A 27,063-nucleotide genomic window follows, 5' to 3' on the forward strand; every position below is an offset into this window, starting at 1 on the left:
ATGTTTGAAGAAAGTTTACGCATTTGTGTTGAGCTGCATTCAAAGCCGTCCTGGGCGGCATGCGGCCCACAGGCTGGAGAAGCATGCCCTAAAGCACCACTAAAAAACAGAAACGAAGAGTTATACCTAATATGCCAAAAAAGGAGATAAAAATACACATGTAATCCCAAACAAAAGGAAGGGAAAGGGAAAGAAAATAAAGAAGAGAAGAGACAAAACAGAAAACAAACAGCAAGATGATAAATTTAAATTTAATCACATCATTACATCATTAACCTCTTAAATGTAGATGGGCTACACTCCCAATTAAAAGACAGAAATTGGGCCGGGCGCAGTGGCTTACGCCTGTAATCCCAGCACTTTGGGAGGCCAAGGAGGACGGATCGTGAGGTCAAAAGATCGAGACCATCCTGGCCAACATTGTGAAACTCTGTCTCTACTGAAAGTACAAAATTAGCTTGGCATGGTGGCGCATGCCTGTAGTCCTAGCTACTCAGGAGGCTGAGGCAGCAGAACCGCTTGAACCCAGGAGGCAGAAGTTGCAGTGAGCTGAGATCACACCACTGCACTCCAGCCTGGCAACAAAGCAAGATGCCATCTCAAAAAAAAAAAAAAAAAAAAAGACAGGAATTTTCAGATGGGATAAGAAAAGCAAGACCCAATTACACACTGCTCACAAGGAATCCGCTTTAAATATGAAAACACAAATGGGTTGGTTAAAAGAGGATAGAAAAGACATACCATACTAATGTCAATCAAGGAACGTGAGAGTGGCTACATTCATATCAGATTCCAGACAAAAAACAGCAACAAGGAAAAACAGGGCCATTCCATGAAAAATTACTAGCCAGGTACACTTCAAAAAATATAAAAGGAATTTGACAACCAAATGAACTACAAAAAAGGTTTCCAGGGATTCTAATGCCCTATTGTTGTTGTCCCATCACTGGTAAATGCTTACTGGCTAAAAGATAAAACACATCAGCGCAAAGTCATACTTGACTAATGGTAAATTAGGATTATGACTTTTAAAGTCAAACAATAATACTTTAAGGCCACTAGACTATCAGTCTACTAGTGGCAAGAATGGTTGACTCCTCTGCCTCTGGGAAAATCCTATTTTTAAGAGAATCAGAATCATTATTTAAAATATACTAATCACTGACAAGCACCTAATGACATTTAAAGAAGAATTTTCTGGAAACTCCTAGCCTACATTTCTAAGACCCAGTAGAAGGGCTCTATAATAATCATACAGAGTCCTTGGAAACTTATGTTCTTACATGGATTGTTTTAGGCTACTTAATTTCTTTCCTTTTTTTCCCCAACTTTTAATTTATCAAACAGTTTCCTTTAAACCTTCTCTCTTAAGACTTTCATTGCTTAAGTTTTACAACAGACATAAGGTCAGCAGTTTTGAATAACATAAATACTCCAAAATCAATGTCTACTGCTAAACAGAAAATTCTCCTTGGTTAAAGTTTTACAAACATTTCAAGTCTTAAAAATTAGGATCTATGTTTTAAATATTACTGAGTTAATACAGATGTCCAAATTAATCATAAGAAATATGCTGGTCCTCGGCCGGGCACAGTGGCTCACACCTGTAATCCCAGCACTGTGGGAGGCCGTAATCCCAGCTACTTGGGAGGCTGAGGCAGGAGAAGCACTTGAACCCGGGAGGTGGAGGTTGCAGTGAGCCGAGATCGCGCCACTGCATGCCAGCCTGGGTGACAGAGCAAGACTCCGTCTCAAAAAAGAAAAAAAGAAAAAAAAAAAGCAAGAAATATGCTGGTCCTTCATATTCAGACCCTTAATAAAAATAGGAGGAAAAAATTATAATCCTAAATTCTTTTTCTCCACATACTACAATATAGAACTAGTAAAGACAGGCTGAGTTGAACAGAAGGTAAAACTTGCTAGAATAAGACCATACTTATATGAGAGTAATAGAACTTCTTACACTAGGCAGAGAGCTTTGTTGGAATGTTACCCTTTGTCACATGCTAGGGTTGTTTTCCTTAAGAAACTCTCACACACACTAACCCACTCGGACTGAAAAGCCTGAGCCGCAATGTCCATTTCCTCTGCAGAGAAGGTGTGTGGAAAGAGGTAGCATGAAAGACGACGCTGAAATCATGTGAGAGATGAGACCAACAACAAACCCAGGCTTCCTGTGTTCTGCGAGTCTCCAGAGCAGGTGGATTCCGTTTTCTGAGGTAGAATAAACTAAGTTGCCAGCACCTTCTACAAAGACTTTACTGCATGGTCTCAAGGTGTGACCATCAGTGTGTTTACTACACAAAGCAACTCAGTTTAGGCATCTGGACAAACAGTAGATTTTATAGCAACACATAACAGTAGATGGCTTTTCATTACTTTTAAGCTATCAGATACTGTGGTTCCCTAAAATTACTGCCCAAGCCGGGTGGATCATGAGGTCAGGAGTTCGAGACCAGCCTGGCCAAGATGGTGAAACCCTGTCTCTACTAAAACATAGAAAAATTAGCTGGGCGCGGTGGCAGGCGCCTGTAATCCCAGCTACTCGGGGGGCTGAGGCAGGAGAATCGCTTGAGCCTGGGAGGTGGAGTTTGCAGTGAGCCGAGATTGCGCCACTGCACTCCAGCCTGGGCAACAGAGCAAGACTCCATCTCAAAAAAAAAAAAAAAATTACTGCCCAAGTTACCAGTTCTCTAAGAGTGGCCGTGCTGACTTGGACCAGGCCACACTGGTAGCTCAGGGAGTTATTCACGATGCCCCTCTGTCATAAAAATACCTGTTTTGAAAAGTTATTTATCACAAAAGTGCTCTTTTTCATTATTTGTGGGTTTACTAATCTTATTTTTTAAATAAATATTTAAATGTGTTATTTTTAATTTCTAAATATAGAAATGCATAAACCTTCACTATCTTATTATAAGGAGTCCTGAGATCAAAAGGTTTGGGAGTCATTCCCTCCTACTCTGTAACTCAGTGTGTGTAAATCCTGGGAAAACAGTGTTAATGTAAGTATTCAGTTTAAAAAACACACAGCCCAAGAAAACACAAAAGTAAAAAAAAAAATCAAAACCAACAAAGACCTTTGGGAAAACGTCCAAGTAACCTTCAGAGGAGAAATTACTTACTTCCACAGGGGTAGATTCAGATATTTCACGCAGTATTACTATGCAGCGATTTTGATTTGGCCTTACTTTTTCTCCCTTTTCATCCACTTGAACTAAAGGTAAAGCTATGAAGAGAAGAAAAATCAATGGTGAAACAAAAATATTAAAATATGATATGCCAGTGGAATGTGTTACATTATATTACTGTATTACTAAATAAGCTAAAGAAATCTACAAATGGGCAAACTGTCAAAAATTTTGCTAATCTAACACAATCCAAAGGTTTTAAACCAATCTCACATGTTAGATTTTTCAAAACTAAGGAATATGGACATTTAAAATCCTGCAAGAGCCATAATGTGTGCAACACTATGAAACAAAGGTTCTAACCAGCTCAAGCACGAAAAGCAGATGAAAACACAGGGTTAATGGCTTCTCCTTTCCACAAGTACCTACAGTGAAATACTCTTGTCTTGTAACTTGTCTCTGTGTGCCCTTCCCTGGCTCCCTGATGATCATCTCTCACCTAACGGTTGTGCAGTGTTTGCATCAGGATGCTCACGTGACTGCAGTAATAGGCCTAATTTAGATTTCGCCAGTTTTTACATAAATTGGGTTTTGGTGTCACATCTATGAAATTATGCAATGCGCAGATTTGAGTCACAGCAAGTAATGATCACAATCAGGGCTCAGAGGTGCCCACTGTCACAAAGACACAGATCACCAGCATCAGGAGGAAAGTGGCAACATCATTACAGGTTCTATCAACAGGAAAAAGATAACAATAGAATATTATGAAAAAGTTCACACTAATAAATTACATGAAATAGAAACATTCCTTAAAAGGTATAAACCACCAAAGCTCACCCTACAAGAAAGGTAACTGGTGCATGATTGTAACTTAGTTTTTATATCTTAATCTGACAAAAGATCATCAAAGACTCGTATGCTGAAAACTGCAAAACACTGCCAAGAGAACATTTTAAAGACCTACATAAAGACATATTCTGTGCTTGTGGGTTGTAAAACTTAACACTGGTAGAATGGGTAAATTCTTATCGAGTAAATTTACAGAATCAATGCAATCCCAATAAAAACACCAACAGGACTTTTTGAAAAATTGTAATGATGATTCTAAAATTCATATACAAATGCAAAACATTTAGAAGAGCCACAACAAAGCTCGAGGTTCTGAACCTACTTTAAGACTTACTATAACGTTACAGTGATCAAGACACTGTAGTGTTAGCATCAAATCAGACAAGTAGTCAAGGGAATGAAACGCACGTTCCAGAGATCAACACCCACGTGCACGGGCAGTCAACACGACAAGGCCCCAGACACGTGAGGTGCTGCGACAGACGCACACAGGATCCAGACCCCACACCATGTACAAATATCAGCACAAAACAGATCACAGACTCGAATGTTCAAGTGTAAAACATAAAACTAATAAAAGGAAAACTATTATAACCTTGGACCACGCAAAGATTTCTTAGGTACAACACCAAAGGCAAGATCTGCAACAGGAAAAAAATTTACAAATTGGACTATATAAAAAATGTCTACTTCTGCTTCTCAAAAGACACTGGTAGGAGAAAAAAAACAGCTGTACACTGAGAGCATATTTGTAAATCACGTGTGTGTGAGAAGGACTTGTATCCAGAATACCTGTAATACATATTTAAGCGTACACACATACATCATCGACAATGTGACTGTGGAGCAAAGGAGCATCTTTTCAACAAGTGCTGCTAAACCACTCGACATCCACATGCAGAAAATTAAGCTAGGTGCAGACCTGGCACCACCATTCATAAAAATTAACCCCAAATGGATCATGGACCTAAGTGTAAAATGCAAAACCTTAAGTCCAAGAAAACATAGGAGAAAATCTAGAAGACCTTGGGTCTAACAATAACTTCTTAGATACCACACTAAAGGCATGATCCATGAAAAAATTTCATTAACATTTAAAACTTCTGCTTTGTGAAAGGCCATGTCAACAGGATGAGAAGCCATTGACTGATGGAAAATAGTCGCAAAAGACACATCTGATAAAGGACTGTTAACATCAAAATGCACAAAAAACTTAAAAACTCAACAACAAGAAAATGAACAAGATTAAAAAACGGGCAGAAGATGTGGACAGACACTTCACAAAAGATTTAGAGAGGGCGAATCTACATATGGAAGAACGCTTCACATCCTATGTCATAGGGAATGCAAATTAAGATATCAGAGATGTCACTGCATACCTGTCAGCACAGCAAAAATCAAAAACAATGTCGCCACCAAATGCTGCCAAGGATGTGGAGCAACAGGAACTCCCATTCACTGCCGATGGGATGCAAAGTGGTACATCCACTCTGGGAGACACTTTGGTGGTTTCTTACAAAACAAATAATATTCTTAGCATATGATCTGGCAATTGTGCTCCTTGGTACTTATCCAAAGGAGCTAAAAAATTATGTCCATGCAAACTCTGCATACAGATGTTTATAGCAACTTTACTCATAACTGCCAAAACTTGGAAGTAATCAAGATGTCCTTCAGTGGGTAGATGGATAAACAAACTGTGGGACATCCAGACAATGAACTATTATTCAACACTAAAAAGAAATGATCTATCAAGCCATGAAAAGACATGACGGAACCTTCAACATATATTGCTAAGTGAAAGAAGCCGATCTGAAGAGGCCACATCCTATAGGATTCCAACTCTAGGACATTCTGGAAAAGGCAGAACTACAGAGGCAGTAAAAAGATCAGTGGCTTCCAGTGATTGGGAGAGGCAGGGATGCACGGGTGGAGCTCAGAGATGTTTAGGTCAGTAAAATTACCCTATATGATACTGTAATGGTAGATAACGTCCCTATACGGTTGTCTGAACCCACAGAATATACAATACCAAGTGAACCCTTATGTAAACTGTGGACTCCAGGTGATAATGATGTGTCAGTGTAGGTTTCATCAATTATAACAAATGTTCCTCTGCTGCGGAATGTTCACATGGGAAGAGGCCACGCACGTGTACAGGGGATATAATGGGAGATCTCTGTACTTTGCTCACAATTTTGCTGTGAATCTAAAACTGTTATAAAAAATAAATACTTCTAAAGAAAGGACTCAATTGTTAATAAAACTAATAAAGTCTGTGTGGGACATCTAAATAGACACTACTGCAAAGAAGAAAAAGGAAGTCAAATAAGCACATTTAAAAATGCTCAATTTCATTAATCATTAGAGAAATAGATGTTAAAACCTCAATAAGATATCACTATATAGTTATTAGAAAACATAAAATTAACATGATTGCATACCAAGTGTCAGAAGGATATGGGGCAACTGGAGCTCTCATCCCTGCTGATGGTGGCCAACCGTAAAATGGTCCAACCACTTTGGAAAACAGGCGGGTGGTTTCACAGTTAATCATACACCTAACCACACAATCCAGACATTCCACTTGTGGTTATTTACCCGAGAGAGAGGGAAGCACATGGTCACACAGAGACTTTTACACAAGTGTCCACAGCAATTTGTAGTGGTCAAAACCTGGCAATAACCTAAATGTCTATAACTGGTAGGTGCATAAACCAACTGGGAATATCCATTTGAGAGAATACTTCCCAGCAAAAAGAAGCAATCACCTACTAATCCAGTAAACAACAACAGTTATGCCAGACCAAAAGAAAGTGATATTGCATAATCGACTCCATTTACATCAAATTCGTAAACATTGCAAGCTAATCTGTAGTGACAGGAATCAGTGGTTGCCTGGGGAGGGGGTAGAGGAAGCTTGGTGGGGGTGGGCTGTGATGGCTGTTTGGTATCGTGATTGTGGTAGTTTCATGGATGTATAAACATGTTAAAACTTACCAAAGGTACACTCAGAATGCATAATTTACGGTATGTAAATTCTACCTCCATACAGGCAGGGGTGATACCCTCTGCACTTCATGCCTCGCCCAACTCACCTGCCCCCATGACATGACACTGAATGATGAGCTTCAATCCCATTCATGCTTTCACACCATCTCTGTGTGCCTCTGAACCCACAAACATTCCTGTGCTTCAGCTTTACACACCCCCAAGCTTTATATACATGGTATCACCTTGCACAAATTTGGAAATATGCTTTTATAAACATTATAATTTTAAAATTTATTCTTGTTGGAATATGTAGGCCTAGCTCACTGTAACAGCTCTGGTACTCACTGTGTGTATATAAGACAATGTATTTATTCTGGTGACAAATATTTTAGCATGTCTTTTTAATTAGCAGTTTCAGTTATATTAAGGGTAAAAACAGCACTTGAATCAGACATACTGGGACATGCACTGTATGTGTATTGTGATATTAAAAATAATCTAGAAATGTAACTTATACAAGTTAACACAAGAGCTGCAGTATTCAAAGTAAAATCATTCAGACAATCTTGAGTTTAATTTTTAAAAAGATAAAATTAAATATTCATCAAATATCTGCTGTGTGTCTGAGTCTCTGCTAGGTATTTTGGGCACAAGATTTAAACATAAGATGAGGCCAGGCATGGTGGTTCACACTTGTAATCTCAGGACTTTGGGAGACTGAGATGGGCAGATCACTAGAGGTCAGAAGTTTGAGACCAGCCCAGCCAATGTGGTAAAACCTCGTCTCTACTAAAAGTACAAAAAATTAGCTGGGCGTGGTGGTGCACGCTTGTAATGCCCAGCTACTTGGGAGGCTGAGGTAGAAGAATTGCTTCAACACAGGAGGCAGAGGTTGCAGTGAGCTGAGATGGCACCACTGCACTGCAGCCTTGGCAACAGAGTGAGATTCCATCTCAAAAATAAATAAATTCATTCGTCCATTCAATTCAATTTAAAAAAAAAGATGAGAACTTTGCTCCTGTGGACCTATTCATGACATTTTCATCCTCTTAAGAACTACAATGAATGCAATAACTTGCTAACTATATTCTTATCACACAGGTTCTTACAAAGGCATGTACATTTCTGTCCAAAAATCGAGTGAAAAAAGACAAAATGAGAAACTAAAGAGTGAGTGCAAATGGATAAAAGGTAAGTCATGAAAAAGGCGGGAGGAGATGGGACGAAATAGGTGACAAGGCTGCCCTGGATCACCTATGGGCAGGTGGGCTCTGTTAAGCAACCAGACAGAGCAATTTAATATCCTCATGGTTGGTGGAAACGACCCCTGGCCAGTAACAATCAACTGAGAAATCATCCCAGTGGGGCAGCAGCATTTGCAGTCTGTCCTAAAAGGAATAACGAAACCTGAAACTCCTAATCATAACCAAAAAGACTTCAGAGTATAAACAGGGACAAGAATGCTGCTGGCCTTTCAAAGATGGGGCCCAATTCAGCTGGCACAGACAACAGCTTCTGTTCTGCATGATGACACCAGGGAGCACGGCGCCATCCTGGGAGACAGCAGTGCCACTCTCAGAACTCATAGTCAATGGTAATTATGTTTGACAGTTTCTTCACTGTCTCCAATAATTTAATAACCCATGATATCTGTCTAAAAACAGAAAAATATAAAACTTTTATTTGTGAAAAGAAAATCCAACTAAGTTCTAACGTAAGATGCTCACTTTTTTTATACTACTGTAAAGTCAAATTCATACAAGAAAAAAAAAAAACCCTGCACAGACTGTCGATAGTACAGTTAAGCCAGGGACAATGTGAAAACCCTTCTGTGTGAGTGTAGGCAATGGACTTAATTGAGACTTGAAGTCAGGCTTAGCAATGTCCAGTCACTCAAAACTATGTAGGGGGCACCATCCGCACTTAATGCTTAAACACTGTTTGATGTTGCCAAACTTCAAAGAAACAACTTCACTCACAACATAACTTTTTTTTTTTTTTTTTTTTTGAGACGGAGTCTATCTCTGTCACCAGGCTGGAGTGCAATGGCGCGATCTCAGCTAACTGCAACCTCTGCCTCCTGGGTTCACGCGATTTCCCTGCCTCAGCCTCTCAAGTACCTGGGATTACAAGCACGCACCACCACGCCCAGCTAATTTTTTGTATTTTAGTGGAGACGGGGTTTCACCATGTTGGCCAAGACAGTCTCAATCTCCTGAGCTCATGATCCGCCCAACTCGACCTCCAAAAGTGCTGGGATTACATGCGTAAGCCACCACACCTGGTCCACAACATAATTTTAAGAAAAATTGCGATAATTATTTCATCCAAACATAAACAGGAAGTTGCAATTTGAAAGAAACACCTTTAGTGGCAAAACTGTAACTAAAATGTATTTTACTTTAACTATAAATGTTATTTTTATTTTGTTTTTCATGAATGAAACAACTGTCTTTAAAATCCCCATTAAAAAGATTCTTTTCTACTTCATATGGCCCAAAACTTGTTTGAGGTTTCATAATTGGTTCAACTGGCATTCCCAGGGACTATCAGGCACTACTCCAGAATTATTGGACCTGGGCAGAAAGGAACGGAAGGCCAGAAAAGAATCTGATTTGCCATCAAGGACCTTAACATTTGATGGCTATAGATTTAAAGGTTCACACTGATAAGACAAATACTCTAAGGACAAGTATTATTAATTTAAAATTGTCATTTACTTACATCTTAGCACTTCCACAATCAAATCCACATCAGTGCTGAGCTTCTTGATGTGGTCAAGGTTAGCCACCGTTGTGATTGGCACATACTGGTCACTATCCATCTGTGATATAAGATACATGTCACTAGCAAGGTTCTCCCTGTTGAAAGAAAACAATCTCTTTTAATCAATATTTCTTTAAAAGGAAGTTTCACCTACTGTAATTCCAGTTTCACAAGGGGCGTGAGTGTGACATGGTATTGCTTTGGAGTTAAATCTCAGCCCAGGACCCATCTGTTATTTGCTGTCTCTCCGGCCTCAGGTAAATTTTTTTCAAAATCTCAGCCTTGGAGAGGCAGGGAGTGCAAAAGTAAAAGTATACTGCACTTTCTACAATCAAAATTCATGAGAAGATGGTTATTTTTAAATAAGATGTAAGTATTTATAGCTGTCATTTTTGTCCTAAGAAGTACCTAAGGAGTTTATTAAAAATACATACAATTTTGTTAGGCTGGGCATGGTGGCTCACGCCTGGAATCCCAGCACTTTGGGGGACCAAGGTAGGCAGATCACCTGGGCTCAGGAGTTTAAGACCAGCCTGACCAACATGGTGAAACCCCATCTCTACTAAAAATACAAAAATTAGCCAGGCACGGTGGCCGGCACCTGTAATCCCAGCTACTCGGGAGGCTCAGGCAGGAGAATCGCTTAAACCCGAGAGGCGGAGGTTACAGTGAGCTGAGATCGCACCACTGCACTCCAGCCTGGACGACAAGAGTGAAACTCCGTCTCAAAAAAAAAGAAAGAAAAAAATTTAAAGTAAAGAAATCCAGCTCAATGAACAAGAAAGGAAAACATAAAAAGGCCAGGATAAGGTCATACCCAAAATTCCTCCTGTAGACTCTGGAACACTCACTAGAGAGCCTATATCCAGCCCTGGCTTCCTAGCAGCCAGAATTAAAAAGAAGGAAACAGTAACTTTACCCACAAAATCCAAAGGTGAGCCACAAATCATCTTTGGGCCAAGATGAGCTATTTTCTGGTGTTTTGGCCAAAGATCAATGTTTCCTGTAAATTCTCAAGGCATCATGTAATGTAGTGAACAAGGCCCTAAGAAACATTTCAAAACTGAGCACAGTGCTGGGTTCCTGGGGCCTCTGCTCAGTGTCGCTCAGTGAAGGCCCACGACTGCTGATCCAACGGAGGCCATGCAGGAGGAGGCCCTGCTCCACCTGCTCCACCCTCATCTCGGCCACCTGATTCTGGTGTAGCTGATTCTGGCCCCATGGGGCTACAGATGGTGTGAGTGGCAGAGAGCTCACACTTGTGCTCCACTAGGGCGTTCCACTGGTGCCCCTGCACCTTTTGCGTCTACTGTGTCATGGTGCGGTATGCTCAGACTCCAAACGTGGAACAGCATGGGCGTGGGGAGGAGGCCAGCAGAGCCCCTCACACCTCCACCTCATACACCCCACAGGCTTCAAGGAGCCCCTAGCAGACACCTGTGTGGAATCCTCAGGGCTCCAGAGAAAACACCTGGAAAATCATCATTGACAGAAAACCTTATACACGGCCAATCGGTTGTTGTCATACTCAGAGAAATTACATCAAACCCAATCCCATCTTCCTTTATGTTCAGTTCTGCCACTGGAACTTTAAAGGTTTTACTAAGAAAAAGGTATTATTCAGGGGAAAGAAAAATGATTAAAAATGAGTGTTATATAAATAAAACAACTTGCTATCTCAGTGTCTGGTGTGTTTTCAGAAACAACGGTGCACATTTGTTCTCAAACTTCAGTGTGATGAAGTCTGATTCAGCAGCACAGGGCGGGCCAGGCACTTTAGATGGCATTCCAGACAGTGACCACCAAGATCACTGGGGACCACAGACATGAAGGTTATGTTCCATTCTCAAATGTCAAAAGATTGTTATTACTCAATAGTCCACGTCTTAATATACATATATATGGATATGAGTAGGTACTCCTTCATAAAATACCACATTTGTTTATTTAACTATTTGTACAATACCAGAAATATCAGGTACTAGAAAAACCACCACCAGCCTTACCTAGATAAGCAGAATTCCAATGTTTTTTTAAGTACTTCTCGGGGGTCTTCCTGGCTTTCTGGTTGAGACTCATTTCCTCCTACATAAAAGTAATAAACAACTTAGGAAAAACGGCTTAAAATTTAGGAAGCAGATAATTCAGTACAGCAGTTCTAATGCTTTCAACTTACGTTCTGACACAACTACCTAAGTGTATACTGAGTATGAAAAATGCTATTTTACCTATCAAAAAAGTAAACCATGCAAAAAAATCTATCCCTTTATCCCCCAAAACAAAAACAGCACAGTTTAGAAAAATAATCTAAGTCTCATTAGCAGAGTTCAGCAGGGGCTTTTTCTACCAGAAATGACAAGTGTAAGCTTAGTTAATGCCTTGTCTCACTGCGAAAAGAATTTTCAAGTAACCTACACAAACACAAACACTAAACAATAATAAAATACAGAGGAAAACATTAAAACAACAACAACAAAGATAACCGGCAAAAAACCAAGGCTGGAGATCAAACAGGCTCTAGGACTAGACAGTTTCTACAACAGAGGCTTCAATTTGCCTTCCAACTTCCAGAGTTGAAGGAACAAGTGAGAACTGTCATGTTACAGAATTCCTGTAAGAGAAGGATAAATAAACCAGATCTTCAAGAGGAAACAAAAGCTGGTTCTAAATCCTGGAAGAAATTTCTGAGAAGATGCCAGACAGCATGGTGTGTGTGGTCACAGGCAGCACAGGGCCGTGAATTTGGAGCTCTAGAAGACAGAGCTGGACTCTGGACACGGCATAAACAGGTATTTTAATAATGTTGAGATGACAGGCACTGAAACGCTAAGAACTCAGTTTTTTCCTACATTCCTATATAAATTAGCACGGTACAATCATATAAGAGCCATGCCAACACAAGAGACACTTGTATCTTAAAAGTCAAAGTTAAAGACCATGAAAAGGCAAAGACAAAGTGGGGCGTTCAGGACAAACGAGAGGGACAGAGTTTGTATGGTGTTACACAATGAGCTTAGTAAAAATCCACCCCCATCAGCAAAAAGAAAACAAAACTGCTAAAGTAACCATAACACAAAACCAAACCATGGGACTCAATGAGACTGAAAATGGAAAATTGAAAACACAACCTGATGCCACTGTCCATCTAGACTAAGGTGTCTCCGGGTCACTCATCTAAATTCACGCTCCACCACCCATGTTTAATAGGTGTTTACTAAATATTTCCATGTGCCAGGCACTATTGCAGACTCTGTGAATTCAGCCTGAATAAGGCAAAGCCTGTGCTCTCGTGAAGCCAACACTCTAGAGGGAGAGGCAGATAACAGATAGTTAACCAGTAACTATACACATCATGTCAGAGAGAAACAGACACGGAGGAAACAACCCAGGATGAGAGGCAGCAAGGCCTGGTGCCGTCCAGACAGAAAGTGCCATGTGATCTAACAGAGGAGGGGTGGGGCACGCAGGAAGGTGGGAAGTGTGTTCTAAGTGGGGAGCCTCAAGCACAGGGGTCCCAAGGTGGGGCCTCTCAAGGGGTAGAGTCCAGCAGTAGGAGGCCAGCACAGCTGAGAAGAGGGGTGACAGACACAGTAAGAAATGAGGTCACAGAGGCTGGTGTGTGTGAGTGAGATCAAGGAGGACGTTAAAGTAACCTAAACGTAATAGAAAACCAATTCAAGGCTGACATTTTGAAAAGATCTCTCTGGTTCCATGGTGTAGACAGACTGTGCAGGCACCAGCCGGAAGCTAATGCAATCATCCAGGACAGGGCACTAGGGAGGACTCTCCAAGCGATAGGTGGTGCCAAAGCCACAAGGGAAGGAAGAAAAGCAGCCCAGGACTGAACCCGGGACACTCCCACCTTCAACAGGAGTCACGCACATGAGGGCCAAGGGACACAGGCTCACAGCCAGCGAGGTGGGAAGACCACTAGGATACTGTGAAGTCAGGAGAAAAGAGAATCGTCCACTATAACATGACACAATACAGCCAGGTAAGTCAAGAAGGTGAAACTAACTACTAGATCTGGCTGCACCAGGGTCATTAAAGAACTCGACAAATGCTGCTTAGGACAACTGTCTACCTGGACTGCACTCAAGGGAATGGAAGCAAGGAGATGGGACAGCAAGCAGACAGCTGAAGTGTTCTACAGTGGAAGATGGGCTGCCAGGGTTGGCTTCACCTAAGATGAGAGATAATACCACCTTAGAAAGATGGGGAGTGACCCAACCACGCAAGAAACGCCTGGCACTGCAGACAGAGGAGACTCAGGAGCAAAGACAATGACAAGTGAGACAGGCTCTCAGGGAGACAGGAGGTTGGGCACATGGTGTTGGTAAGACACAGGCCATCTGCCTCCAGGTAAGATGGAGTCACAGGGGCTAGGTTAACTTTCCCTTTAAAACCACCAAGAAACCAAACAAGACAGATGAAATGACAGTTTTCCAGATGTGGGGATGTGGGACATAGAGCAACAAAGGACATAGATTCCTATGTGACACGAAACTTTTTTCTTTCTTCTTTTTTTTTTTTTTTTTTTTGAGACGGAGCCTTGCTCTGTCACCCAGACTGGAGTGTAGTAGCGCGGTCTTGCAACCTTGGCTCACTGCAACCTCCACCTCCCGGGTTCAAGTGATTCTCCTACCTCAGCCTCCTGAGTAGCTGGGATTACAGGTGCACACCACCAGGCCCAGCTAATTTTTTTTGGTATTTTTAGTAGAGACAGGGTTTCACCATGTTGGTCAGGCTGGTCTCGAACTCCTGACCTCATGATCTGCCCACCTCGGCCTCCCAAAGTGCTGGGATTCCAGGTGTGAGCCACCGCGCCCAGCTTGACATGAGACATTAAAGTAACCCCCACACATCCAGCCCACTGCCCTGAGGGAAGTCCCAGGCTGTGCCCAGGGAGTGGGAAGTCAGGTGGGAACCCAGTGTATGGCTGTGTGGAAGACAAAAAGAGAATGCAGGAGATGGGGAGGCTGACTGCATAGGCCAGACAGCAGGAGGAGCTCCAGAGAACCACAGGGCCCAGGCTCCATCACGTTGTTGGTCAGGTTCTTTGCAAAGCACAGATGTGATGAAACTACCCAAGGCTCGTGGAAGAACCACCTGAGAGGATCAGAAGTATAACAATATATGTCATTCACGTGCAGAGGCTGAAATGGTTAACCCTCCCCACCAGAAAATCTTGTGATTCCCGGAGCCCTGCCTCGGTGATAGGAAACAGGCCCCACACAGCACCGTCCCACTCACACCTAACATCTTAAGAACAAGATATGAAAGGATCACACTGTTTCCAAGAAACTTGGCTGCGTCCCAGAACAAATATCAAATATTTAAAGAAATACAAAAATACTAAGCCCTGAATAAAGTAAAACTCAATCTAACCAAAAATTACCATGCATGCAAAGAAAGAAGCAGGAAGATACGACCCATGACAATGAGAAGTATCAACCAACAGAAGCCAATCCAGAACTGACACAGATGTTAAAATTAACTGAAAAGGATGTTAAAAGTTATCATAACTAGCCGGGTGCGGTGGCTCACGCCTGTAATCCCAGCACTTTGGGAGGCCGAGGCAGGTGGATCACGAGGTCAGGAGATCGAGACCATGGTGAAACCCCGTCTCTACTAAAAATACAAAAAATTAGCCGGGTGTGGTGACGGGCGCCTGTAGTCCCAGCTACTCGGGAGGCTGAGGCAGGAGAACGACGTGAACCTGGGAAGCAGAGCTTGCAGTGAGCCGAGATCGCGCCACTGCACTCCAGCCTGGGCTACAGCGAGACTCCGTCTCAAAAAAAAAAAAAAAAAAAAAAAGATTTCATATGTTCGCGAAGTAAGGCAAGGACATAAAAATTACAAAAAAAAAAAAAGAAAGAAAAAACTTACAGAGATGAAAACTCCAATGTCTGATATTAAAAATACTTGATGAGATTAACAACAGGGTAAGCATTACAGCAGACTCGGGAACCTGAAGACACAGTAACGGAAGCTTCCCAAAATCAAACAGAAAAATGAGAAGCACAACCAGCTCAGAGGATCAGTAAGCTGCAGACAACATGGATCAGCTCAGCTCGAGTGCAACAGCAGACCCTGGCACAGTCAGCCCCCAACACAGAGAAAATCTACAAACGGGAACAGAGAGCACCAGAAACCCCCACAACACGGACAAACGTGTATGCTGTTTTGCTTGTTATAATTTAAATCTCTTTTAAAAATAACTGACTTTTAAATAACAATAGAAACAATATATTGTCAGTTTACAGCATAAGTAACTGCAAAAGGCATGATGACCAAAGCATCCGGCCACGAGAGAAGCGGCGGCAGACTGCCCTGATGCAGTGCTCCATGTGAAGCAGCACGCAGCCACCTCAAGGTAGACTGTGTTAGCTGGAGGAAGTGGAGAAACACGCAAAGAAATCATCAAAACAGCGAAACAAAGAAGAAGGCTACTCCAAAGGAAAACAGAAAAAGAGGGAAAGAGGAACGAAGAACAGATGGGACAAAAAGAAACAGAACACGCCCAGCACTCAATCTTGGTTTCTGATATCACTGTCCAATGAAGGACCCAGTGCTCCTTGGAGAAATGGCTGATTCTAAGGCTGAAGCAAGGAGAAAAAAACAAAACAAAACAAAATAACCACAAAAAGCCCTACGTTGATGGGGCATGTCAAAGGGAGCTGACCAGAATTCCTGACGGCCAAAGCTAGAAGAACAATTTGAGCAACAAAATAAAGCAGTATTGGGTTATAACCAAAAGTATAAAACAAACATTCTTGAATTCACACTGCTATAAAGAGTGAATAAGTAAACAAATAAAGGAGAAGAGACAAATCTCCCATACATAAGAATTTTAAATAATTTACGAAGATTTGTGTCCTCATGGAGGGGGACCATAAATCCCCAATTCCTTAAGTGTGGGCTGTACGCAGCAACTTCCTTCCAAACAGTACAACATGGAAATGGGGAGGTAAAGGGTAACTTCATAGTGAGAAACCCAGTAAACAGCCAGGTGATCAAGATCAACACCAACAGTGATAAGTCACATTGACAGTGTGCACCCTTGATATATGTGATAAAAGTGGTGTTCTACCTTCTCAAGCCCATTAACACTATAGTATCATAACGAGAAAAACATCAAATTCTAATAGAAGAGAATGTTGTTACAAAATACTTGACTAGTACTCTTCAGAACTATTGTATCAAAACTACCAGAAACAAGGAAAGCCTGGGAAACTGTTACAGCCAAGAGGAGCCTAAGGAGACATAACAATGAAATATAATGTGGTTCTCAGCTGAGATCCCGCAACAGAAAAAGGACGTTAGGTTACGACGTATCACTACTGATTCAGTGATTGGGACAAATGTACCATATTAATGTAAGATGTCAGTAATAGGAAAAACTGGGTGCCAGGTATATGGGAATTCTGTGTGTTCAATCATCTCAATTTTTCTCTAAGTCTAAAACTATTCTAAAACAAATAGCAAGATGAGAGACCTAAACCTAACCAAAGCAATTACCACACTAAATGTTAACATTCTAAATAGAAGACAAAAAAGCAAAACCCAAATGTTATGTTATCTACAACAAATGCACTTTATTAAATACACAAATAGGTTAAAGTAGAAAGGATATAAGATATACCATATTAAGGCTAGTCAAAGGAAACCTGGAGTGATTACATTAATGTGAGGCAAAGTAAATTGAGAGCAAAGACTACTAAAGATAAAGGCAAGGGTCAATGAATGAAGAGGCCACAAAAACCTTAACAAGTCTTCAAAATACGTAAAGCAAAAACTGATAAAACTAAAAGGATAAACAGACAAATGCAAAAATTAATAGAACCTTTCTTTAAATAGTTGACAGAACAAGTAGGCAGAAATCAGAAAGAGTACAGTAATCTTGAACACTACCACTCAACTCGACCTCATTAACACTGAGAAAATACTCCCCATAGCAACAGCAAAACACACATTCTTCTCAAGGACAAATGGAATATTTAACAAGACAGCCCATATTTGAAGCCATAAAATAAGACTTAATATATTTAAAGAAATTCAAGTCATACAAAGTATTTCTTTGACCACAATGAAATTAAACTAGAATAAAAGCAAGATCCCTGGAAAACCCCCAAATATCTGTAAACTAAATCAAATATCTCTAAATTATCTATGAGTCAAAGAAAAAAAAATCAAAAAAGAAATAAAGTATTTGGAAGTAACTGAAAATGAAAACAATGCATCTAAATTTGAGAGATTCTGCTTAAGCACCACTTACGGGGAAAATAGTAAAACTAAATGACTACATCAGAAAATAAGAAAAACCTCATATTAATGAGCTCTGCTTCCACCTTAGGACACAGAAGAAAGGGTAAATTAAACCCAAAGAAATCGCAAGAGAGTAAATTACAAACATCAGAAGAAAGACAATGAAATGGGAAAGAGTATAACAAATGAGAAAAATCGATAAAATGAAAACACTAACTTTTTTTTTTTTTTTTGAGATGGAGTTTCGCTGTGTCCCCCATGCTGGAGTGCAATGGTGCGATCCTGGCTCACTGCAACCTCCATTTCCTGGGTTCAAGCAGTTCTCCTGCCTCAGCCTCCTGAGTAGCTGGGACCACAGGTGCCCGCTACCACACCCGGCTAATTTTTGTATTTTTAGTAGAGATGGGGTTTCACTATGTTGGCCAGGCTGGTCACGAACTCTTGACCTCAGGTGATCTGCCCACCTCGGCCTCTCAAAGTGCTGGGATTACAGGTGTGAACCACCGTGCCCAACAGAAAACACTTTTTGATAAGGTCAATAAAACTAACAAACCTCCACCCAGATTGATTGGGGTTATAAAGAAGACACAAATTACCAATAACAGAGATGAGTGATGTAACATGACTACAGATTTCACAGGTGATAACAGAGTATTATGAACAACTCTGTGCTGTAAACCCCACAACTCAGATGAAATAGACCAAATCTTTGTAACTATATAAACCAAAGCTCCCTCAAGAAGAAATAAATGAGTAGCACTATGAAAAAATAAACTGTAGTTGAAAGCTTTCCCACAAATGAAACTCCTGCCCAGGTGGGACGCGGTGGCTCACGCTTGTAATCTCAGCATTTAGAGAGGCTGAGGTGAGCGGATCGCTTGAGCTCAGGAGTTTGGAGACCAGCCTGGGCAACATGGTGAAACTCCGTCTCTACAGAAAATACAAAAATAAGCCAGGTGTGGTGGTGCGCTACTGTAGTCCCAGCTACTTGGGAGGCTAAGGCGGGAGAATCGCCTGAGACCGGGAGGTTGGGACTGAGTGAGCCATAATGATGCTACTGCACTCAAGCCTGGGTGGCAGAGCAAGACTCTATAAGTAACTAAGTAAGTTTAGTAAGTAAGAAAGGAAAGAAGAAAAAAAGGAAAACTCCTGCCCACATGACTTGTTTCACTTCCTCATATGAGGGAGAAATAATACATAACCTCTTCCAAAAACTTAAATAGGAAGAAAAACACTGAAATGAAAACTAGAAACCAAGATCCCAGGTGTAAAAATCCTAAGCAAAGTTTTGGTAAATGGAATCCAATAGTATATCCAAAGTGTACTGTATCATGATCTACAGAGGTTTAGACAACGAATGTTGGTATCACATTTGAAAAACAATTAATACAATTCATCCTCACACACTAAAAAACAACAAATATATGCCCATCCCCATAGATGACAAATTACAATATTCATTCCTCATAAAAATCTCTCAGCAAACCAGGAAAAGAAGAGTGCCTCATCAACATGATAAAGGGCACAGACCTAAAACCACCACTAACGTTATACTTCATGGTGAAACACTGAGTGCCTCTCATAAGACCAGGGACAAGCCAAACGTTTGTTCATTCTTTCCACTTCTGTCCACCTGTATTGGAGGGCCTATCTAGTACAACGGGGCAGGATAAAGAAATAAAAGGCATCAAGATTGGAGAGAAAGTAAAACAGTCTTCATTCTAAAATAATCCAATCATCTATGTAGAAAATCCAATGTAATCTACAAAAAAGTGTCTAAAACTAGTAAGTGAGCATAACAAAATTTCTGGGTTTGGACTCAATATATAAAAATTAACGGCCGGGCGCGGTGGCTCACGCTTGTAATCCCAGCACTTTGGGAGGCCGAGGCGGGCGAATCACGAGGTCAGGAGATCGAGACCACGGTGAAACCCCGTCTCTACTAAAAATACAAAAAAATTAGCCGGGCGTGGTGGCGGGCGCCTGTAGTCCCAGCTACTCGGAGAGGCTGAGGCAGGAGAATGGCGTGAACCCGGGAGGCGGAGCTTGCAGTGAGCCGAGATTGCGCCACTGCACTCCAGCCTGGGCGACAGAGCGAGACTCCGTCTCAAGAAAAAAAAAAAAAAAAAAAAATTAACATTTTGATATACTAGTAACAAACAACTGCAAATACAAATTTTAAAAATCACTTACAATAGCACCAAAAAATATAAAATACTTATAAACTGGATAAAAGATGCAAAAGACCAGTACACTGAAAACCAAAAAATACTTCTGAGAGAAATTAAAGAAGATCTAAACAAGTAAGAGATGTATCTTGTTCATGGATATTGTTCAGATGTCAATGTTCTCCAACTGATCTATAGATTCAGTGAACCCCCCAACAAAAATCTCAGCACTTTGTAGATATTAACAGCCTCATTCTAATTTGCATGGAAATGCACAGGAACTAGAATTTTAAAAGTAACTATGAAAAATAAAGTTGGAAGGCTATCACTATATAATTTCAAGAATTAGTAACAGTACAGGCATACCTCAGAGATATCATGGGTTCAGTTTCAGAGTGCTGCAATCAAGCAAATATTGCAATAAAGCAAGTCACACAAAATTCTGTTTTCCCAGTGAATATAAAAATTATGAGTACACTAAACTGTTGTGTATTAAATGTGAGATAGCAGTACGTCCTTTAAAAAAAAAAAAAAAACTACAATACCTTCATTTAAACATACTCTATTGCTAGCTGGGCATGCTGGCTCAGGCCTGCAATCCCAGCACTTTGGGAGGCCGAGGCAAGTGGAACACCTGGGGTCAGGAGTTCAAGATCAGCCTGGCTAACGTGGCAAAACCCTATCTCTAATAAAAATACAAAAATTAGCTGGGCATGGTGGCACATGCCTGTAGTCCCAGCTACTTGGGAGGCTGAGGCACAAGAATCACTTGAACTCTGGAGGCAGAGGCTGCAATGAGCTGTGATTGTGCTACTGCACTCCAGCCTAAGTGACAGAGTCAGATTATGTCTCAAAAAAATAAATAAAAATAATCTATTGTTGGAAAATGTTAAGGATCATCTGAGCCTTCAGCAAATAATAATCTTTTTTGCTGGTCCTGTCTTGATGATGAGGGCTGACTGTTCAGGATGGTGGTTGCTGAAAACTTGGGTGGCTGTGGCAATTTCTTAAGACAACAGCAAAGTATATCATGTGGACGGACTCTTGCTTTCACCAAAGATTTCTCTGCGGCGTGTGATGCTGTTTGATACCATTTTGTCAACAGTGGGACTTCTTTCGAAATTAGAGTCAATCCTCTCAAACCCTGCTGCTGCTTTATCAGGTAGATTTATGGAATATTCTAAATCTTTTGTTGTCATTTCAACAATATTCACAGCGTCTTCACCAGGAATAGATTCTAACTCAAGAAACCATTTTCTTTGCTCATCCATAAGAAGCAAGTTTTATGCATTCCAGTTGTACATGAGATTGCAGCACTTCAGTCATATTTTCAGGCTCTACTTCTGATTCCAGTTCTCTTTCTACTACCTCTGCAGTGACTTTCTCCACTGAAGTCGTGAACCCCTCAATGTCCTCCATGAGGGCTGGAATCAACGCCTCTGGTTAATGTTGACATTTTGATCTTCTCTCATGAATCACAAATGTTAACAGCATCTAGAATGGTGAATCCTTTCCAGAATCCATCAGAGGAACCATGATCTATAGCAGCTGGAGCCTTATGAAATGTATTTTTAAATAAGAAAATTTGAAAAACACAAGGACTCCTTGATCCATGGGCTACAGAATGGATACTGTGTTAGCAGCCATGCAATCAACATTCATCTCCTTGTACACCTGTCAGAGCTCTTGGGTAACTAGGTACATTTTCAATGAGAAATTAAAATCTGAAAAATATCTTTTTTTTTCCTGAGCAGTAGGTCTAAACAGTAAGCTTAAAATATTCAGTAAACCACGATGTAAACAGATGTCCTATCATCCAGGCTTTGTTGTTCCACGTAAAGAACACAGGGAGAGCAAATTTAGCATCATTCTTATGGGCCCTAGGATTTTCAGAATGGGAAATAAGCACTGGCTTCAAGTTAATGTCACCAGCTCCATTAGCCCCTAACAAGAGAGTTGGTTTCTAATGTTGAAACCAGGATTAACTTCTTCTCTTTAGCTATGAATGTCCTAGGTAACACCTCCTTCTAATATAAGGCTACTTTGTCTTGATTGAAAATCTGTCATTTACTGTAGCCATCTTCATCAATTATCTTACCCAGATCTTCTGGATAACTTGCTGTTTCACCTTGCATTTTTATGTTATGGAGACTGCTTCTTTTCTGTAACTTCATGAAATAACCTCTGTGAGCTTCAAACCTTTCTTCTGCAGCTTCCTCACCTCTCAGCCTTCACAGAACTTAAAGAGAGTTAGGGTCTTGCCCTGGATTAGGCTTTGGCTTAAGAGAATGTTGTGACTGGTTTTTCTATCCAGATCAAAGTTTCTCCATCTCAGCAAAAAGGCTGTTTTGCTTTCTTATCATTTCCGGGTTCACTGGAGGGCACTTAATTTCCTTCAATAACTTTTCCTTTGCATTCACAGCTTGGCTAACTATTTGGCTCCAGAGACCGAATTTTCGGCCTATCTCAGCCTTTGACATTCCTTGCTCACTAAGCTTAATCATTTCTAGTTTTTGATTAAAAGTGAGGTAAGTAAAACTCTTCCTTTCACTGGAACCCTTAGAAGAGGGAATGTAGGGCTATTAATTGGCCTAATTTCAATACTGTCATGTGTCAGGGAATAGGAAGGCCCAAGCAAAGAGAGAGAGAGACAAGGGAAGAGCCAGTGAGTGGAGCAGTCAGAACACACACATCATTTATATATTAAGTTTGCCACCTTAAATGGCGTGGCTCCTGGCACCCCAAAACAATGGCAGTAGTACAAAACGCCAAAGATCACCGATCACCATTAGCATTAATAATAATGAAAAGGCTTAAAATATTGTGGGAATTATGAAAATGTGACACACAGACATGAAATGAATACATGCTATTGGAAAAATGGTGCCAATTACTTGCTTGATGCAGGGTTGCCACAAAACTTCAACTTACAAAGAAGGTGGTAGCTGCAAAGCACAATGAAGAGTAGCACAATCAGGCAAGCTCTGCCGACAATCCAAGCAGTGCACTACCGGAGTCAAAGCGGGCTAGCGCATCAACGAACAGAGACAGTCCAAAAATAAATCCAGACCTACGTGGACAAACGACTTCTGACAAAGGTGCAAAGGCAACGCAGTGGAGAGAAGTCTTTCAACAAACAGTGCTGCAATAGCTGCAGATTCCTATGCACAAAACGAAAATAACTTTGATCCATATTACATACCTTATACAAAAACTAACCTAAAATGGACCTAGAAATGTAAAATCTAAAGCAATTAAACTTGTAGGAGGAATATAAACCAGAAGGAAGAACCATAAAAGAAAAAAATGATAAACTTGATTGTACAAGAAATTTTAAACTGCTTTTCAAAAATACTCTTAGGAGAACAAAGTACGTTGCGTATCTGGACTTACATCCAAAACATATAAATAACTATCAAAAGTGAATAATAAAACAACCCAGTAAGAAAAATGCACAAACAGGCACAACACCAAATAACATACAGGCATTACAAAAAAATGCTGCAACTTCAGGTTCTGCATGTGAGAAGCCTGGAAGTTAACACTCTGGTCTGACAAGTAAAAAATCTAAAAAGAACAATTAACAACTCTTCTTAGATCCTAAGTAAGGTCACAAGGCAAACAACTGCTGCCAAATAGGACAGACAGACAGATAAATAGAGAAGCGATCACAACATATGGAGCAGAAACCTTTGCAGGAACCAGGGCGAGGACAGAAAACACTGTCCTGGAACTGATGAACTGCTGGAGGCTCAGGGTGGCCAAGTCTGAGAGTTAAAAACTGCAGGGAGTCTCAGTCATTGGCGGGTGAGGGGTTCCTGCTCTTTTGTGAGTTATACTTTCTGGAGCTCGATTAGGTCCTCATAGTGAATACCAGAGAAAAATCCCTTTGTGCTTCCGGCAGGGGTAGGAGAAAAGTAACCATTTTGAAAAATACTAGAGCACTCTGTTCTTCTTAACAAGGTCTGCCCTCAGGAAAGACAGTTTAACTAGAGTCCAACTTGCTGGGGTTTAATCAGAGCAGAACATACCTAGAGGAAGGGAAATACCTAGCTCATGCCTCCTCTAGTCACGCTGCCCCACCTAGGAGGGGAGGAAAAAAGAGAAGCTCCTGTGAGCTTCACAGTCCAGGGCCCGGGCTCACCACAGACTTGAGACTCCTAGGTCTCCTATGGAAGGCGACCCCTGCCCACACCTCACCCCACAGCACTGAAGGCATAGTCACCACGGTGCCTTCCACCCAGCACATCACAGCTGGCTCTCAAGAAAGTTACAAGGCATACACAAAGGCCAAAAACACAATGTCAAGAGCAGAGCAAGCATTAGAACCAGGCATGACAGAGATGTTAGAATTATGAGACGGAATTTAAAAGAACTAGGATAAGGTGCTAAGGGCTCAACTGGATAAAGGAGACAGCAGGTAAGAACAGGTGGGCAATGCAGAGAGATGGAAATCCCAAGGGGGAAAAAAAAGAAGTGTGAGAGATCAAAACTACTGTAACAGAAATGTAGACTGCCTTTGATGGGCTATTAGGAGACTGGACATGGATGAGGATCTATCAACAGAAACCTCTGTTGGGACTCAGAAAACAATACCCCAAAATGAAGGCCTCAGAAACAAGTTTTTTGGGTTTTGTTTTATGTCCTTGAGAGCTTGAACTGTGACCAAGCGGGAGCACTCTATGGTCTCCACCATTGGGGGTGGTACAATTTTCGGATCAGGTCAGGTGGCCGGTCTGAAAACAGGAACCCAAGACTTTTTGCTCTGCATACGTCAAGCGCTCGGGAGTTTGTCTTAATAAGAGGTCCCATGTGTAAGGGGCTTTTGTCATCTCAACTCCTGCTGCCTGGTTAGTCTGTGTCAACAAGAATCTTTGCTGATTGAGCTCATTCCTGAGAGTGAATGTTTTGCGGGAGGTATCTTTGGAATTGCTTCTTCTATGTCCTCTCCAGGATCTATCCTGGACTTTATACACCACTGAAAATTCTAACTGTCAATGGCCAAAAGATGGATCCTTTAAATTAGAATTGCACAGTTAAAAAAGGATTTTAGAAATTGTTTAGAAATCTCATCCTAAACAACTGATAAAAACATCAAGAACAAAAAGGGTGCTTGGCATCACTAACCAGCAGGAAATGCAAGCCAATTTCTAGAAAGACCCAACAGTGCTATGGTTAGCCTTAAAAATTCTCTTTAAAATTAAAGAGCAAAAATCTGACCTAAAACATAATTAAAATTTTTTTAAGCGTAAACTCCTACTTTGGATTCCCCTGTTGGTTAACAATGAAGGCTGCTCTATATTCTTGTAGGCCGACAGTTAAAATTCCAGGCTTTCCCTGCAGTGGCCTATTAGACACACAGCCCAGTGCAACAGAAGAGAGGGCCCAGAAAGAAATCCTTGCATACATGGCCAATTGTTTTTTTTTAACAGGCGTGCCACGACCGTTCTATAGAGAAAGGGCAGTCTTTTCAACAAATAGTGCAAGGACAACTGGATATCCACATGCAAAAACAAAGTTGGATCCATACTTTATACCATATACAAAAATTAACTCAAAATGATCAAAGATCTAAATGTAAGACCCAAAACGATAAAACTCAGACAAAAACACAGACAAAACCTTCATTATAATGAATTCAACAATGTTATCTTAGATATGACACCAAAGGCATACGCAGCTCAACAAAAAATAAACAAACTGAACATTATGAACATTTTAAATTTTGTACATCCAAAGACACTTTGAATAAAATAAAAAGGCAACCCATATAATGGAAGAAAATAATTGTGATTGATGTATCTGATCAGGGATTACTATACAGAATATACTGAGAACTCCTAAAGACATTAACAAAAACCTGATTCAAAAATAGGCAAAGGACTTGAATAGACATTTATCCAAAGAAGACAAATGGCCAATAAGAACAAAAAGGGTGCTTGGCATCACTAACCATTAGGGAAATGCAAGCCAAAACTACAAAGATATACCCACTAGAATGACTACTATCAAAAAAATCAGAAAATAGGCTGGGCGCGGTGGCTCATGCCTGTAATCACAGCACTTTGGTAGGCCGAGGTGGGCAGATCACCTGAGGTCAGGAGTTCGAAACCAGCCTGGACAACATGGTTGAACCCTGTCTCTACAAAAAATACAAAAGTTAGCTGGGTGTGGTGGCTCACGCCTGTAATCCCAGCACTTTGGGAGGCTGAGATGGGCGGAGGTCAGGAGTTTGAGGCCAGCCTGGCCAACATGGTGAAACCCCGTCTCTACTAAAAATACAAAAATTAGCAGGGTGTGGTGCCTCACACCTGTAATCTAGGCTACTTGGGAGGCTGAGGCAGGAGAATTGCTTTAACCCAGGAGGCGGACGTTGTAGTGAGCTGAGATCACTCCAGTGCACTCCAGCCTGGGCGACAGAATGATTCCATTTCAAAAAAAAAAAAAAAAAATCAGAAAATAACAAGTATTGGCAAGGATTTAATAAAATTGGAACCCTTGTACACTGATGGTGGGAACGTGAAATAGTATGGCCTGTATGGAAAACTGTATCGTGATTCCACCAAAAAAAGTTAAACATAAGAATTACCGTACGATCCAGAAATTCTACTTCTGGAAGGCAGTTCGGCAGCTTTCTACAGAACTAAACATACTCTGACCTTATGATCCAGCAATCACACTCCTGGGTATTTACCCAAAGGAGTTAAAAACTTCCATCCATACAAAAACCTGCACATGAATGCTAACAGCATCTTTATTTGTAATCGCCAAAACCTGGAAACAACCAAGACGTCCTTCAGTAGGTGAATGAGTAAGTAATTTGTAGTATGTCCAGAAAACGGAATGTTATTCAGTGCTAAAAAGAAATGAGTTATCAAGCCTTG

The 27,063-nt window shown here is 40.9% G+C and overlaps 1 protein-coding gene across 7 annotated transcripts in view; it reads right to left on the reverse strand.

The window, feature by feature from the left end:
* The window catches only part of LARP4B (La ribonucleoprotein 4B), a 121,006-nt gene that overhangs the window by 23,832 nt on the left and 70,111 nt on the right, over positions 1-27,063 (reverse strand). For all 7 annotated transcript variants that reach the window (XM_055296326.2, XM_055296329.2, XM_063609985.1 and 4 more), the window contains 3 exons: positions 11,750-11,828; positions 9,702-9,838; positions 3,126-3,229 (listed from right to left, as the gene is read on the reverse strand). In XM_055296326.2, coding sequence (XP_055152301.1) covers positions 3,126-3,229; positions 9,702-9,838; positions 11,750-11,828 — 320 coding nt within the window. The remainder of the gene's footprint in view (positions 1-3,125; positions 3,230-9,701; positions 9,839-11,749; positions 11,829-27,063) is intronic.

This window comes from Symphalangus syndactylus, chromosome 10 (assembly GCF_028878055.3).
Source record: "Symphalangus syndactylus isolate Jambi chromosome 10, NHGRI_mSymSyn1-v2.1_pri, whole genome shotgun sequence".
In the NCBI taxonomy this organism is placed as follows: domain Eukaryota; kingdom Metazoa; phylum Chordata; class Mammalia; order Primates; family Hylobatidae; genus Symphalangus; species Symphalangus syndactylus.